The 16,008-nt window shown below is 33.6% G+C and overlaps 2 protein-coding genes across 2 annotated transcripts; one reads left to right on the forward strand and one right to left on the reverse strand.

Moving 5' to 3' along the window:
- Positions 1–1,320: 1,320 nt before the first annotated feature.
- On the reverse strand, positions 1,321–1,812 carry LOC117925411 (auxin-induced protein 6B-like). The gene has a single exon (XM_034844411.1). The coding sequence runs from the start codon at positions 1,810–1,812 to the stop codon at positions 1,321–1,323; it is 492 nt and encodes a 163-aa protein (XP_034700302.1).
- Positions 1,813–14,221: 12,409 nt separating this feature from the next.
- Positions 14,222–15,700, forward strand: LOC117925412. The gene is made up of 2 exons (XM_034844412.1): positions 14,222–15,082; positions 15,143–15,700. Exons 1-2 carry the CDS (start codon positions 14,222–14,224, stop codon positions 15,698–15,700), a joined length of 1,419 nt encoding a protein of 472 aa, XP_034700303.1.
- Positions 15,701–16,008: the final 308 nt, after the last annotated feature.

The following is a 16,008-nucleotide window of genomic DNA, read 5'->3' on the forward strand; positions in this document are numbered from 1 at the left end:
AAAGTAAAAAAATAAAACTTTTTTATGAAAACGTAATGGGTGTATGACATGTGCCCATCAACTACTTTTTGGATTTAAATTTTTTTTTATTGAAAATGCTTTCTTGACGCTTTACACAAACCTTTGAAATCACATTTGATAAAGCCAGAACCAAGGCCAACAGTAGTGGCAAAGCCACCAATCCAATTCAATAGAAAATGATCTAATAGTATTTTTTTTTAAAGAAGTGGCACCAACTCACAATCTTTGATCAATCTGGCTACATAAAGAGGTCTGACGTCCGGGGGGCTTCATTGGCAATTTTGGACTATTGAAAGGGCCAATCAGCATTCACAAGCTAAACAGTATAATTAATTTAAAAGGTTAAAAAGTTAAAAATTAGATAAAAGGAAAATTAGCCAAAATAAATAAATTTAATTGGAGACATTTTAGATGGTAACTGTTTTAAAAAACAATTTTGACAAATAGTTTCTGAAAACTATTTTCTAATTTACTTAAAATAACTTTCAAAAAATAAGTAAAAAAAACATCCTAAAGATTTAAAAAATAAAAAATAAAAAGCAATCTTTGGTTGCCAATGGTGTTTCTTGATCTAGAAAACAAAAAAAACTCGCCAAAAAACTTTTGTGAAAAACAATCATGACTTTGATTATAAATGCTTCTTCTTGGATTTGGATATGTTATAACTTCGCTTTAAAAGCATTCTCAGCTTTTTGTCTGGTAAAAACACTTTTCATTTTTGTCTCAAATAAACATTTTTATTTTTTATGGGGAGTCCTTTTATTTATTATATTTATTTTCATTGCGATTTTTGGAAGTAGAATTTGTGAAACACTGGTCACTGGATTCTCTGCGCCCTAGGATCTCGTTTTCATCCTCAATGTGAGAGAAAATTTTTGAAAAACTAGAAATCTAGAAAAAGGAAAAAGTGAAAGCCTCAACTTCTCCAAAAATTGTAACAAACAATACTATCAGATTGAGTAGTAGATTATGAGAAGAAAAAACAGAGGAAACGAAATTACAAATCCAACAATGAACAATTAACCATGGAAATTTTCATCGTCATTAGCATTTGCATCAGATTAGGCGTTACAAAATACCACTAAAAAAAATCCCTTTGAAAGAGAAAAAGAAAAGGAAAAGTTCAACGACATCTCATTGGAACCCATGAATCCGCCATTAAAGACTTAGGTCCAAGGATGGTCAGAACCAAAAACCCCCCACCGAACACCCCCCCACATTTACAAAACCCTAAAATCCAAAAGAATCAAAACAAAAATAAAAAAAAACAACCCTGAAAACCCTAACGGAACTCCAATGTCAAACCCTAGCTTTCTGCAGGAGAGGAGTAAACCCATTCACCACATTCCTTGTCTCTCTACAGGAATCAAAACCCACTTCGGAAACCATCTTGACAAACTCATCCAACCCCAACCCACCGTATTTCGCCTCATCCTTCTCCAAAAACCTTAGTACTTCTTTGAAAAACCCCACTTCACAGGGTAAAACCAGGCCTCCGCTCGATCGAAGCCCGAACTCCTCCTCCGCCTTGTTCAACAGAGCCACGAAGATCGGCAGGTTCAGGAGCCGGGTTGGGATCACGAACCGCCGGCGGTCCGCGCCTACATAGACGGCCAGGAACCCGGAGGGGGTGCGCCGGATCGACCCGGAGGTGCAGTCGGAATCGGAGTCGGAGAAGGAGCGTATGGACCGCGGTCTGAGACTCACACTCATGGTCTTCCATCGCTGCATTACCTGCTTCAAACGCACGATTTGGCGGATCTTTTCGACTCTCTTGACGGCAGAAGCCATTGGAGAAGTTGCAGACAGAGCTCTCCGGAAGGCGAAAGAACTCACAAGGGAGAGATGATTCTGATTTTGATCTTTCAGAGTGCTTGGAGAGAGAAAAAGAGGAAGCTAGCAGAAAAAGAATCCAGAGAAAGTATAGTGCAAGTTGAACTGTGTTAGGGACAGGTACAATGCTATTAATATTATAATATATTTATTATATTGTTATTTATTTTTTAAAAAATATATATTTTTAAAATTCTGTTTTTATTTAGTTTCTATTTTTTTTAAATATCCTTTCCATATTTTCTTTTTTCCTCCTTTTAATAAGAGTCCATTTCACACTTATTTTAGATAATATTTTTAGTTTTTCAGTTACTTGAAAAATTAAAATTAAAATTATTACCTAACCCACTCTTTTAAACTTAATCAAATACTATATACGGGATGATACCTTTTCAACAGGACCTTATATTATTCATTTAAAAATCTGAAAATAATTAATTTTTATTTAGAGGTGTGGCTTGGAGCCTATTGAAGAAGAAATTTAGAGGCTTGATTGGATTTTTACTAGGATCTCATTTAGCAGCCCATAAACAACACTCACATGAAAAATTAAAGATGAATAATTTTAATATTATTATAGAGTATTTAAAGAAGACAAAGAAACAAAAAGAAGCAAATAGTGGGATAGATATGAAAATTTGTAATATTACAGAAAATAATATATAAAATATAAGAATTTTTATGTAAAAAAATGGGTATGTTTTTAAAACCGTTTTTTATGTAAAAAAAAAATTATCAATTGGTGTTATTAATCCGACAAGTAAAATGTTGTTTTAGGAAATAATTATTTGACTTGTAAAAAGTACATGTATTTTAAAATATTTTTAATGTTTTAAAATTGACGAAGATAAAATTGATTTATAAAAGTTGAAATTCTTTTTTTTTATATATATGTTTTTTTAAATCAGCGAGTCAAAACATATTTTTTCCCTTTAAAAAAATTTAAGATTTAATTTCCACTTTCTCAAATTTTTAAAATTTTGAAAAATCCTTTTAAGTATAATGTAAATTTTTGTATTTTTATATAAGAGTTTTTTATATTTTATATAAGAATTTTTATTTTTTAAAAATAAAAAATGAGGAGTGTATCTAAGCCTCACCTTTATAATTAAAATTAAAATTAGAATTTTATGTCATATTAAATTCCTCTCTTTTTATTTATTTATTTATTTTTTAAGATTTAGTATTTGAAAATAGATTTCAAAATAATAATTTATTAGAAAACAAGGAGAGATGTGAGACTAGAGAAACATGAATTATACATAAAGAATAATGCTATTTTCTCATATTTTTATCACATTTTTATTATTTATTTATCTATTTATATAATAAATGGTGGTCGGATGGAGAGATTTATATAAACAGTTATTCTATTTTCCTTTTTTACCATATTTTTATTATTTGTTTATATGATAATTATTTTAAAATATTAAATCACCACTTATCATGAATTGATGATAAAAATATCCACAAAATAGAAGAAAAAGAATTAGCATTATATTTTTAAAAATATAATATGGAAACACATGAGGGCATTGAGAAGGAATTGAAATAAAATATTTGAAATTCAACTAGGTTTGAAACTACTCAAAATAGTATCTTTTAGTGGAGTTAGTTAGGATTCATGGGCCACACTATCCAAAACTTTCTCAATGCCCTCCTTGAATGAATGAAAGTGGAGGTAATGATGAATGGAAGAGGAAAATTTAGATAAGAGGTAAAAGTTAGAGTCGAACAAATTAACAACAACAATAATACCAAAAATTATAGAAAATTTAAGGTATTCCTCATCCAATTCTAGATATAGCATCCATATCTATATGGGTCCTTATCTTTGAATATTGAGTACGTGATAAAATTTAAATTATTAGATGAGAATATAAAATTATAACTAATGAAGATTGAAAATAAAATTATGAAACTTGAAGTCCACTTGGTACTACCTAATTGATCACGTATTTTTTATACCTAAAGAAAATTGCCTTCAATATTCAATTATCAATTACACCTTATTAAGGATTTTATGGTAAAAAATTTAAAAGAGTGAATAATTTATCATATTTGTTAAAGAGGTTTAGGGTCTGTTTGGTAATTATTTTTGAAAATAATTTTGAAAAACAATTTTTGAAAACATTGTTTTTATGTTTTATAAAACAAAAGTCTATTTGGAAATCGAAAATATTTTTAATCCTTTTTTTAAAATTTTAAATATGTTTTAAAAATAATTTTTATATCTGGTATTTTATTTTTAATCATTCTAGTATAATTATTTTTAAAACAATTCTTAGAAAATAATAGAAAATAACTAAAAGATGTTATTTGAAAAGACCATATTCTTTATTAATAATACTATAAAATAAAAAATAATTCTTAATTATCAAAGTTATTATCGAAAATAATCGCCAAACAGGGCTTATAATTTCAACTCATCCATTATTGTTTTAGGATGTTATTTATTTAAAAATAAATTATGGAAAGTGAGAAAAGTTGCACAACCATGTAAAAATTTTGAATTCTTATATAATAATTTAAAATATGGGAGTATTAGGATAAGCAAAAGCTATTATTAAAATTCTATTTGGACTAAACTTTTGATATTAATTTGGAGTGTTTGGTAAAACTTAATAATTTAAATTGATTTTAAATTAATTTAAAATATGGGAGTATTAGGATAAACAAAAGCTATTATTAAAATTCTATTTGGATTAAGCTTTTGATATTAATTTGAGGTGTTTGGTAAAACTTAATACTAACTACTTAATAATTTAAATTGATTTTAAGTTAAATTTTACTTAATTTGCTGACTTAAAACTACTTAATTTTTATTTTAAGTATCAAAATTGCTTAATAAAATTAACTTAAAATTTTACTTTAAATTATCAAATTGACACATTTATCCTTATAAGTGTGTGGAGTAGAATAGTAAAAAAGATCGTTGAAATAATTACGGTAAATGATGGTAAAAAGATAAAATAAAGATATGAATTTAAAATAAATTAATTATTTTTACTTATTACTTAAGTTGTTTTTATTTTAAATCATACCATTAACCTATTTTACCACTTAATTTATTTAATGACTTAAATTAAGTTATTAAATTATTTTAAATTATTAAATTGATTTACCAAACATCCATTTACTACGAACATAAAAAGTAAAATGGAGATTATTTTGACATTATAAAAATTTTATTAAACATAAAATAGTAATTTACATCATTTAAAACACCATTTTTTTTTTTTAAAAAAGGTAATATATTTCTTTCTTTTATATTAAGTTCCCTTCAAATTTAGAAAAATTTCTTTTTAGTAAACTCACCCAATTATCAAATTAAATTTTTATTGAGTATAATTAGTTAGCCACGTAAATATAGAATCAAAAAAAAAAAATTTAAAAGAAGAAGAAATAATATAGAAAGTTATGAATTTGCTTATTCAAGACACATCATTTTATATTCATTGCAATCACTTTGTCATGGAAGGAAAATAATAATAACAAATTTGCTATTCACTTAGTCATATATAATTTGATTATGGTATGAGACTCTAAAATTAAGGTCCAATCCACTATTGATTAGTCAAAAAGAGCAGACAATTAGCCCACATTCATGCTCATAGAAATGCTCGTCACATGGTTAAACTTACATAGCAAATTTACTGGGATTTATTTAATATTTCGCCGTCATCTTGACTCGTAATTAGCAAGGCCCAAGGTTGTATGAAACCTTAAGCCGTAAATGTTGACCCTAATTTGCATGGTTGTACGTTAATTCATGCTATTATTTTAATCGGTTATGCAATTTCTTAGCAAATGATAATGGAAACTTAAGCTAGAGATTGTTAAATGATTTTAAGAAGCGTTTTAAATTTTTAAAATATATTTTTTTAAATATGATGGATTTGACCAAATTTTGAAAACACTTTTAAAAACCTAAAAAATTAATTATAATATTTTTTAGAAAAACATTTTATAAAAGATTATTCTTAAAACACTTTTAAAGAAAAACATTTTCACTAAAAATACTTTGATTAAAAACATTATTGAAAATGGTTATAGGGAATGTTAGAAATATTATAAACACTTCTAAAATCATCGTGAAAGGCACTCTAAAAACACTTCAACTAAAAGTATTGTCATATGCACTCTAAGTAGAATTGAAGATGAAATATGGAATTATTTTAGAGTGAGTTTGATAGTATTTTTATTCAAAATATTTTTAGGATAATCACTTACAAGTATTTTTTTAGAAAATAGTATTAAATAATTTTTCAACATTAAGGTAATGTTTATTTTTTTATTTTTGCTAAATATTTGACTTTTTCTATTTAACTATAAGTAATCTATTGATATCAACCAATATAATTAAAGTAAACTTATTATCAATAGTTTTAATTATATAGATTGATATCAACATATTACTAAAAAAACTAAATATTTTGATTTTTTCTATTAAGTAAAACAAGCAAATATTATCTAAATGATTCTCAACCAATGATTTTTTAAAACCATAAGTGATTTTATAAATTTTTAAAAGTATTTTTAAAATTTTCCTAAAACAACCCTAATTCACTACCAAACATAGTCTTCATTTTGTTGAGATAAAAAAGATAACGGGGAATGTGTACAATGAATTCCAAGTACTTTCCACCATTGATGCCATCTTAACTATAAATTAATTTGGATTTTTGGCGACTTTCTCTAATATATTTTCCAATCCTTGGTATGCATCCCTTCATATAGAAGGTATGCATATCTAAGGCAGTCATGCCTGACCCACCCACCCATTGGTCAAGTTTAGGTAGGTCACCGTAGTCAAAATTGGTTTTTTTATTTTTATTTATTTTTAATAGAAAATAGAAGATGAAATCAAAATAAAAAATTTTATAGAAGAATATTAATATTATAAAAAATTTATTAAAAATAAAATAACTTATTTCATAATCAAAATATGACTTCTATAAAAAATAATAATTTTCTCATTTTTATATAATTTTTTTTTAAAAAATTAATCAAATATGCTTGAAACCCGAGTTTAAAAGTGAATCTTTTACTTTATCTCACTTTAAAAAAGAATTTTTACTTTCTCATGAGTACATCCAAACAGGACGTTAATTTGTATCTCCATGACTCCCCATGAATTATTTTCTCCCCGTTCACCCATTTAATCGCATTCTTTATCGGCTTTCCTCAGCCCTTAACCTTAAAAGAGGAAAGAGGTTAGTAGAGTCTTCATTGGCTTGATTGGAGTGTAACTTCCATTATAATGCCTTGATTCCTCTACAAAGAATTGTTTTAGGCTATATTTGGTCCAGGAATTTTTTTTTTGTTTTTGGAATTTCATTTCATTATAAAACATATGAAAGAAAATAAAATATAATTAAATTTTATTAGAAATTTATGTTTTTTAAAACTATTTAACGTTTATATAATAGGGGAAATAAGTGAAATAAATTTGAAATGATATAAAAATAATTTATTAATTTAGGATCTATCTTTTTATTTTTCTTCGATTTTTTTCTTTCACTTTTTCTTTCTATTTTCTTTCATTCACATTTTCCATCAAATTTTTTGAAATCAAACATAGCTTTAAATATTTGATATTCATAACCCTTATGCCATAGGAGGAGAATTTGACAAAAATCTTTTCAGCTATTCATATATGACATTTTACTCATCACTAATTTATTTATTTTATTTTTTTATTTTTAAAGTTTCATCGTCACATTCACATTTTTCTTATTTATATAAACATTTAAAAGAAGTGTAAATCATTGACTCTTCCCAAATAGGTTTAATTTATTTTTGTAGATTCTTTGTTTTGTTTTTTCTATTATCTTTTTTTCCCTTCTTATACCAAAAGATTATGTTTGATTTTAAAAAAACACTTGTGTTTGGTTTCAAGAAAATTTGAAAGAAAATGCAAAAGAAAGAAAATAGAGAGGAAAAGTAAAAGAAAATAAAAAGTAAAGAAAAATAAAAAATAAGTTTAAATTTAATAAATTATTTTTATATGTTTTTTTAAATTTATTTTACTTATTTCTCTTTGTTATAGCAAGATTAAATTATTTAAAAATATATAAATTTTAAATTAATTTTAATTTTAATTTAATTTATTTTATATTTTTAAAACCAAATATGAGAAAATTAATTTCCTTACATGTTCTATAATTTTTTTCAAAAACCAAACATAACCTAAAGAATATCACAAGCTTATTCATGTTTCTTACTCAAATCCTCTTTAATCCTCAAATGGTTAGTATTATTGTAAAATAATCTGACATATATTATAGAACTCCTAATTTTCTTATTTTTTATATTAAAATTTAATAAAAGTTCCATTAGTTATTGTCAGTAATAAAATAAAAAATGAAGATTTATATCAATAAAAATGAAATAAAATATGAATACAAAAATAAGAATAAGAATAAAATAAAATAAAATTTCAAAAAATATTGGTTTTTGTTCAAATTTATCATTTCCTCAACAACAAAATATGAAAATAAAACAAAATTGAAACATAAAAATAAATGGGGATTTATGTAAACATGCAATATTTACAAAATGTGGATGAAAAGAGAACTCAAAAAAATTATTTTCATGGGGAGTGCATTTTGGAGAAAATAATTCTTATTTTATGTACTAGAGAATAGTGTCAAGCTTACATTATTGGAAAATGTTCTTATATGTGTATATGAGTTGCCATTCATACCAACCCAACTCACATGAGAATAACACTATTACTTTAAGACCAAAACATTACTATAAGATCAAAACACATATAAGAGCATTTTCGGATAATGTAAGCTTGACACTATTCTCTAGTACATGTGTAGACCCCCATTTAGGTCTTTTCTTTGCTGCAGCTGATTTTGCCACGTGGAAGAGCCCCAGCGAGCCACGTGTCGCTCCCTTAGTGGCTATAAAGGAATCAGCCTTGCTTTTTGGGAAGCAAATCAGAGGATGACACTTGGAAGAAGGTTCTAGAAGGAGGAGCGTTTTTGTTAAGACGTTGCCAGCTGCTGCATGTGGAGGTGTGGAGGCTGGCAGCTACGGAGGGTAGTGCTTTTTGTGATGGTTTTCTGCAGAGGCTGTTAGGAGGGCAAATCCGGGAGAGAGGAAAAAAAGAGAATAAAAAAAAGAGGAAAGCTGTAGAGATCCAGGTGAGGGGGGCTTCTGGTTACAGGCAGAGTAGCAGGGAGTTTTGAGAGTGGGGGAGGGTGAGTGAAGCTAAGGAGAAAAACTGAGAATAACTTGAGAGAGAGGGGCTTTTGTTTGAGGATTTTGCTTGGAGAGAAAGGATTCCAGAGAGAGTTTTCGGTGAGATTATAATTTGAGGTCTTGGAACTTGAGGAGGGGTATCTCTTTCGCTTTGGAGGGCAAGAACTCAGGAAAGAGTATCTTCTGGTACGTTTGGGACAACTTCTTGAACTCTTCTTACTCACCCCCTGTTTTCCTTCTATCTTACATCTTCTATAATCGTCTTTGTTTTTCTTCTGATCATTGGTTGCTTGTTTGGGTATGAATGTGATGCTACATTACTATTTTCTCGTATTTGTTTATTTGAATATGGTTTACTCTCGTTTCAATATTGGTTTTAAACTCTCCTGTTGCACCACTGGTCAGTGAACCCCTGGATTTCAATATGAAAGGGGATCATACTTAAATGCTTTAATCACTCTGTTTACTCTGTTATGAGCACACTATATCTTGTTTTGTTCCCTCCTCCATATCCGGTGTCTCAATCCATATCCCTGTTTCTGGCTCACATTTTCGGATTTGCTTTGGACTACTGGTTTTGTGTTCTGATTTGTGCCTGAGGGGAGAAGGTTGTGTTTTGGCTTATTGCCACTGAGTCATGGCTCCTAATAGAAGAGATGCATACGGGTGCTAGTTCAGCTACTGTTTTGACTAGCCAATGGGTAGAAATTATAGCAACTGAAGTAATGTTTAGTTGATCCGACTTCTCTTTCATAGAGTTCTCTGGCAAATCAATTTCCCTTGGCAAATGAGGTTGTAAGAAAGGCTGCAGCTGTTCCCATTCGAAATCGAGCTTTAAATTACAACAGGATGCCTAGTTGGAATAGGCCAAGTTCTTCGGTGGCTACCATATATGCATCTGGATTTTCACCTTGTTTTGTAGTCATGGCTACCAAGAAGGTGTAGTGTTATCATGCAAATTCCCTGGGTTTGAGCATATTATTTTCTGAAAAGTGGGTGTTAATTCTCATACTGTGCAACCACACACCCCGAAAGCAATACCCTAACCCTGACCTCGGTGGACCGTTCGTTCGGGTCTCTGATCCTTAATTCGCTGTTCATGCAATGGAAATATCATAATCCCTTATTGTCAGGTCTAGTGGACTGAAACCTGTTATGCAGAATGACTTTGATAGGGTTAAGAAAGGTGATATTTGTGTGGCTATTTGCCGGCATGGTAAAAAGAAGTTCAGTGGATCAAGTACTGGTGGAATATCCCCTTCGAGGAATCGTTTGAAGAAGCTTAATTATTCATGGAGGGAGATGGGTTTGGACTTTAAATTTTGATTTGACCTTCTATTCATCCAATCATGTATGCATATAGGCCATCCTCCATAATACCCACATTCCCGTTTTTAAAATATCCATTATTTCACCTTTCCCACTACCCATTCCATCAACGATGCCTATATCATTTTCACCTCAACGTATTCGATATGATACCCATTTAATCATCTCACCACCCTCCTCTCTCTATATATCATCGTATTATCCACTAATCCCTCTTCACTCACTACCCTCTATCACCTATTTCATCAGTCATTTCCTGTTCCATTTTTTCCTTTCTTCTTCTCAATCCGTTCTCTCAACTGTAGCCACAACAGCTATGGCAGACTCCATTGTTTCAGCCATCTAGCTTCCCCGACTTCAGATATCCAACCCCTTTAATCCGTGGCACCCCGCGCAATTAAGCCATGTAAAATTTGGGAGAATCTTAGATATTTCTGTGAATTGAGAAGAGACTCCAAAAGAGCTTTCTAAGCTCGCTGCCAATGTCTTCTTAACCCAGAGGATTCTTTATTTGTTAATGCTGTGTCGGCTCCCTGTGTGGCTACTAGAGCAGGTTCTACGTGTGGTTTCGCATGCAGTCTGCATAGACGCAAGATTCGTTTCACCACCTTTTGAACATATAACGGTTAAAGGGCCAATCTCTGAGTTATCAATCTAGGTGGGAATCCACTCGGTGTCCTTTCAAGATGGGAAAAATAGTAGAAAAGCTCGGCGGTGCTGGAGTTTTTGGTGGGTCACTCCGGAAACCCACAGGCCTCACCCTTATATTACCATGCATTGTTTTCAAAAATTGATTCCGATCATTTCCCACTAATCATGCATCTTTTACTTTATTTATTTATTTATTTACTTATTTTAATTTTTAATCATATTTTCATCTTTTATTTCATTCATTTCACCTTTTATTATTATTATTATTATTATTATCTTTTTTATTATTATTATTATTTTATCCTTATTGTTTTTAAAATAATCCCCCCTAAATTCCAATTTTCAAATATTTTCCAAATTCCTTTATTCAAATAACCTTTTGGATTTTAGTATTCTTTTATAAATTCAACTCCATATTTTCCTTCATCCTTAGAATATTTAGGTTCCAAGAGTCACTTTTCAATAAAATTTGGCCGCCATCTTTATTTCTGGCAAACAATTTTCATATCCTCTCTATTTTTAAAATGTTTTGAAATAAGCAAGAATTAAATTCCGTAATTCCGAATAATGGTTTTATTGGAATTAATTCATGCAAAATTAAATCGGGCTTTGGTGGGGGCCCCACATATGAGAATTCATGATTGATTGATCGTTTGATTGATTTACTTATCTTGCGTGTTTGATCTATCCTGTTCCATGATATGCGCTTAATTATATCTTGTTCATTGCTCAATAACCCTGTTCCATGATAGCGCATTCGAGATTGCTGCCCAGGTATGCCTTCACTTGTTCTGATAGTTCATTTTATATATTCTAATTCTCATACGTGCATGATTGATTTGGGTATTCATCGACTTTCTCATTGGTCGCCATGTCAGTTTCATTTTATTAGTAGAGACCCGACTTTAGGGACTTAGAGGGGTGCTACGGTCTTTACCGTACCTTCCCGATAAGTAACCTGACCCCCGAACCCGATCCGATTTTTCGTAGATCACCTTTCCCAAATAAGGAGTCACACTTAGGGTTTTTCTTTCTTATTTTGTTTACCCTTTTAAAAATAAAACAAAAATAAGTGGCGACTCCAAGTCAGTTTTCTTAATCAAATAAAAAATCAAATTTTCGAATAAAATGAAAATCGAGTTTCGCCATCGAGTGGGAAACGCATTGAGCCGAAATGCGGGGTCCACAAAATGGCGACTCCACTGGGGATCATTAGAGGGTCAAGCTTGAACTTAAGATGAAGCAAATGTGGCGTTTGATGAGTCGATCAGTGAGTGCCTATTTCTTGATTGCACATTGAGAGTTCCCGATGCCATTGGATGCATGCTTGGGTGTTTGTTTTTACTAGGGGACATGGACATGCTGATTATGATGCTTGTTTATCTTGATTGAGCATTCCGATTGTGGGAATTTTTCTGTGCTTCATTGCCATGTTTGTTGAGTACATTGACATGCTTATTATATTGATTGATCATCTTGCCTTGCTTAGCATAGTCATTCTGATTTTGCCATGTTTGCTTTGTTCACCTCACATGTATAGACTTGCCACTGTATATCACTCAGCTTGACATGTTGATTCTCTTACTTGTATACTATTTTGATCGTCTTTGAGCATGATTTTTGTATCACTATTCGTCTCGATTGTTGTATTCTCGCTTATCTTGTGTGTACATGATGATATATCTGAGCTTTGCCTGATTGCGTGATTGCATGACTACCCTTCCTTTGTGTGATTGCGTGTTGCTTGTCCGTGTGGGTAGCACATCTATCCCCTTATCTCCGACCCTCTAGTTTCGGTCATTTCCTTCATTTCGGTTCTCACTTTTGCAAGTGTGAGGCCTTGTGTGTGCTTGTACTCTGACCGAGATAGAGTTTAGGAGTAGGGTCTAGCGACGGGCTATACCGATATTTGGGAGCGTTCTGGAGGAGATCGACATATCGATGCTGATTGGAGTCCGATCATTGAAGACCTGTATAGCCCCGAGCTAGGTTTCATGGATAGTTGTACGGCCAGTGTGTTTTCTCTCTTGTTTTAGCTTCTTAGGGTTTTCGGATGCACCCACACCATTCACTGTGCACTTTAGTCGACCGTTGAGTGTTGAGAGTTTGAGAGGTTTCACCATAGGAACCCCCCTGGGATGTTGAGGTAGTGCATGTGTGGAGCTGATGACCACCTTGCATGGAAGCGCCCCGTCTCTTCGGAGGCGTGCAGAGGGTTGCGTACTGCCGGAGGGTACGATCGCTTCTGCTAGGGATCTTTGAAAGTCCACCCATATCCAGCTAGTGCCACCTTGACCTCGTAGGTTGAGCCGTAGATCCTTCGAGTAGGACTCCCCCCCTACACGTGGGTGCATCTGAGGGCCTTCAGAGCCTCTTTAGTTACAGTTCGGATCCGGTATTCCCTCTTTTTAGTCTCCAGTTGAGAGTGCTCGGAGATCGATTTGAGTTTGAGTATCAGTTGGATCACCCTTATCATGTCACCTTGGATAGTGTTTTTCACTCGATGAGTTTGTCATGCTTCCCCCCTAGGGCTTTCATCTTTCTTTCTCGGCTCGACACATCCATTCACTTTGTCGTCACTTGTTCGATGCTTTGAGATATGTTCATTGATCACATTTTTACACTGTACACTTATCACGAGCTCAGTACCTTATCATTTGTTTGATCCTTGGTTCGATTTTCGACTCGATGCTCATATTTTCATTACAGAAAGGTGAAAGGCACATTTTCATATCCGCACTTTTTAGAGAGATTCGCCTTGATCACCTTATCATTTTTTCTCTTATAGATCTCGAGTTGAAGGTTGATTCAAGGATATGTGGTTATAGATGGAGTATTGATCTCGTGATAGCGTGTTTTTCACACCTCTTTCATCTTGGATTATTGATGAGAATTCTCTAGTCACATTTGTAGCCATCTCACAGTGGACACCTTTATGACTCCAGAGTTCTCGTCATATGTCCAGATTTCTGATTGCCACCTCAGGACCATGTGCTTGTGTGTTGTATTGTCGTCTTTTAGAGTTTTATCTCGTGTCCTTCATCCATCTTGTTTGCATTGTAGGAGTCAGTTTAGGAGTCGTTTGAGTCTGGAGTCACATTCTTGGAGGAGAGTTGGAGGACGATTGATCAGAGCAGATTCATATCCGAGTTTAGACAGTTCAGTTGAGATGTCAGACGAGCTAGTTTCCACACTTGCTTCCATTCAGGAGTTCATGGCCGGAGTCAGTAGGCGCTTGGATCAGTTAGAGAGTTCTCGCCAGGATCCTCATCCGGTTGGCATGGTCACTGACGAGACGATTCCTCATGCATCTCAGACAGCACAGACTCGTCCACCTGGGGTTTCACTTGGTACTCCATTTCATCTGACAGATCATTATGAGACCATTCCACCACCTACTGTCACAGTGCCACCTCCCATGGTTCCTACTATTGAGGATACTCGATTGGCCGAGCAGGAAGCCAAGGTTGAGAGGCTTGAGTCCATGATGAGACAGATCAGATTGCAGGACGGGGGTTTGACTTGGGATGATAGAGATGGCATACCGGCGGCTAGCTTGCCCGCCAAGTTTCGCATGCCAGACATTGAGCGCTACAGTGGGATTGGTTGTCCCAAGATCCACTTGAGACTATACAGCACGGTCATGAGAGCACATGGGATAGATGATGCACAGTTGGTGGCCCTCTTCCCTATGTCACTTAGTGGAGCAGCTCAGAGGTGGTTTGCTTCAGTCGAGCCTTCGAGACTTCGCACCTGGGAGGACGTGGCTCATGAGTTCCTGACCCAGTTCGCTTTCAGTGCCGATATTGATGTATCCAGGCGAGAGTTGGAGGCCACTAGACAAAGGCCAGATGAGTCTATTTCTTCCTTTGTCACTCATTGGAGGGCAAAGGTGGCTGGTATGATAGATCGGCCTAAGGAGCAGGATCAGATTGACATGGTTCTTCGGAACCTACAGCCGAGATTCGCGAGACGTCTTGTGGGCATCCCGTTTCAGGATCTCAGGAGTTTGGTTCAGGCAGCTTTCAGTGTTGAGGAGGCCATTGCTCGAGGATTATGGACAGATACTACTCCTTCCCCTGACAGTAAGGGGAAGAAGCTGATTGGGCCGTTTGGCAGATCTGGAGAGGTTGGCACTATTAGTTATCAGCATCAGAGGCCCGCGCATCGCTCAGCTTATAGGCCTCCTACAGTCAAAGCTCCTTTCTCTCTTCCACAGTATCAGTATCAGTTGGATTATGCTCAGGAGCCTTACATTGCTCAGACTAGCATGCAGCCACGACCTTCGCATCCGAGAGCCGCTACTCACCCGCCACCTAGACCATATGCACAGAGGGCTGCGAGACAGTTCACTCCTTTGGGCATGACATTGACTAGAGCTTTTGAGAAGCTCAGAGACGCTGGGGTGATTGTTCCTTTGGCGCCGAGGCCTTTGCCACATCCTATTCCTCCTCATTTCCGTTCACATGAGCACTGCTTATATCATCAGATGCCGGGGCACGATACTGAGCGTTGTTCGGCACTCCATCATGCGATACAGGATTTGATCGATTCAGGGGTGGTTGACTTGGCTAGGCCAAGTGTGACCACCAATCCCCTGCCTACACATTCTACACATGCGGTTCCTCCTCCTCCTGGTCATCAGTAGATTGATTTGGATATTGAGGGTACTGATGGCATATGGCGTTCTGGGATCTTCTAAGTTGAGGACTTGGGTTAGTCGGCATGGGTACATCGCTTTGCAGCAGTTCACTTCAGGGCACTCTTCATCCTGATTATGGTCATCATTAGAGTCATTTTCCATTTTGTTGAGTCCAGTTTGTAGTTTGTTAGAGTTGTTTTTGTTTTGTTGAGTCTTGTTTTCGGTTTAGGATCATTTGTTTTTAGTTTCATGTTGAGAGTCCAGTTGTTTGTAGTCCTTTATCATTTCACACATGATGTACTCGTTGATTCAGT

The sequence above is a fragment of the Vitis riparia genome, chromosome 11, assembly GCF_004353265.1.
Source record: "Vitis riparia cultivar Riparia Gloire de Montpellier isolate 1030 chromosome 11, EGFV_Vit.rip_1.0, whole genome shotgun sequence".
NCBI classification, from domain to species: domain Eukaryota; kingdom Viridiplantae; phylum Streptophyta; class Magnoliopsida; order Vitales; family Vitaceae; genus Vitis; species Vitis riparia.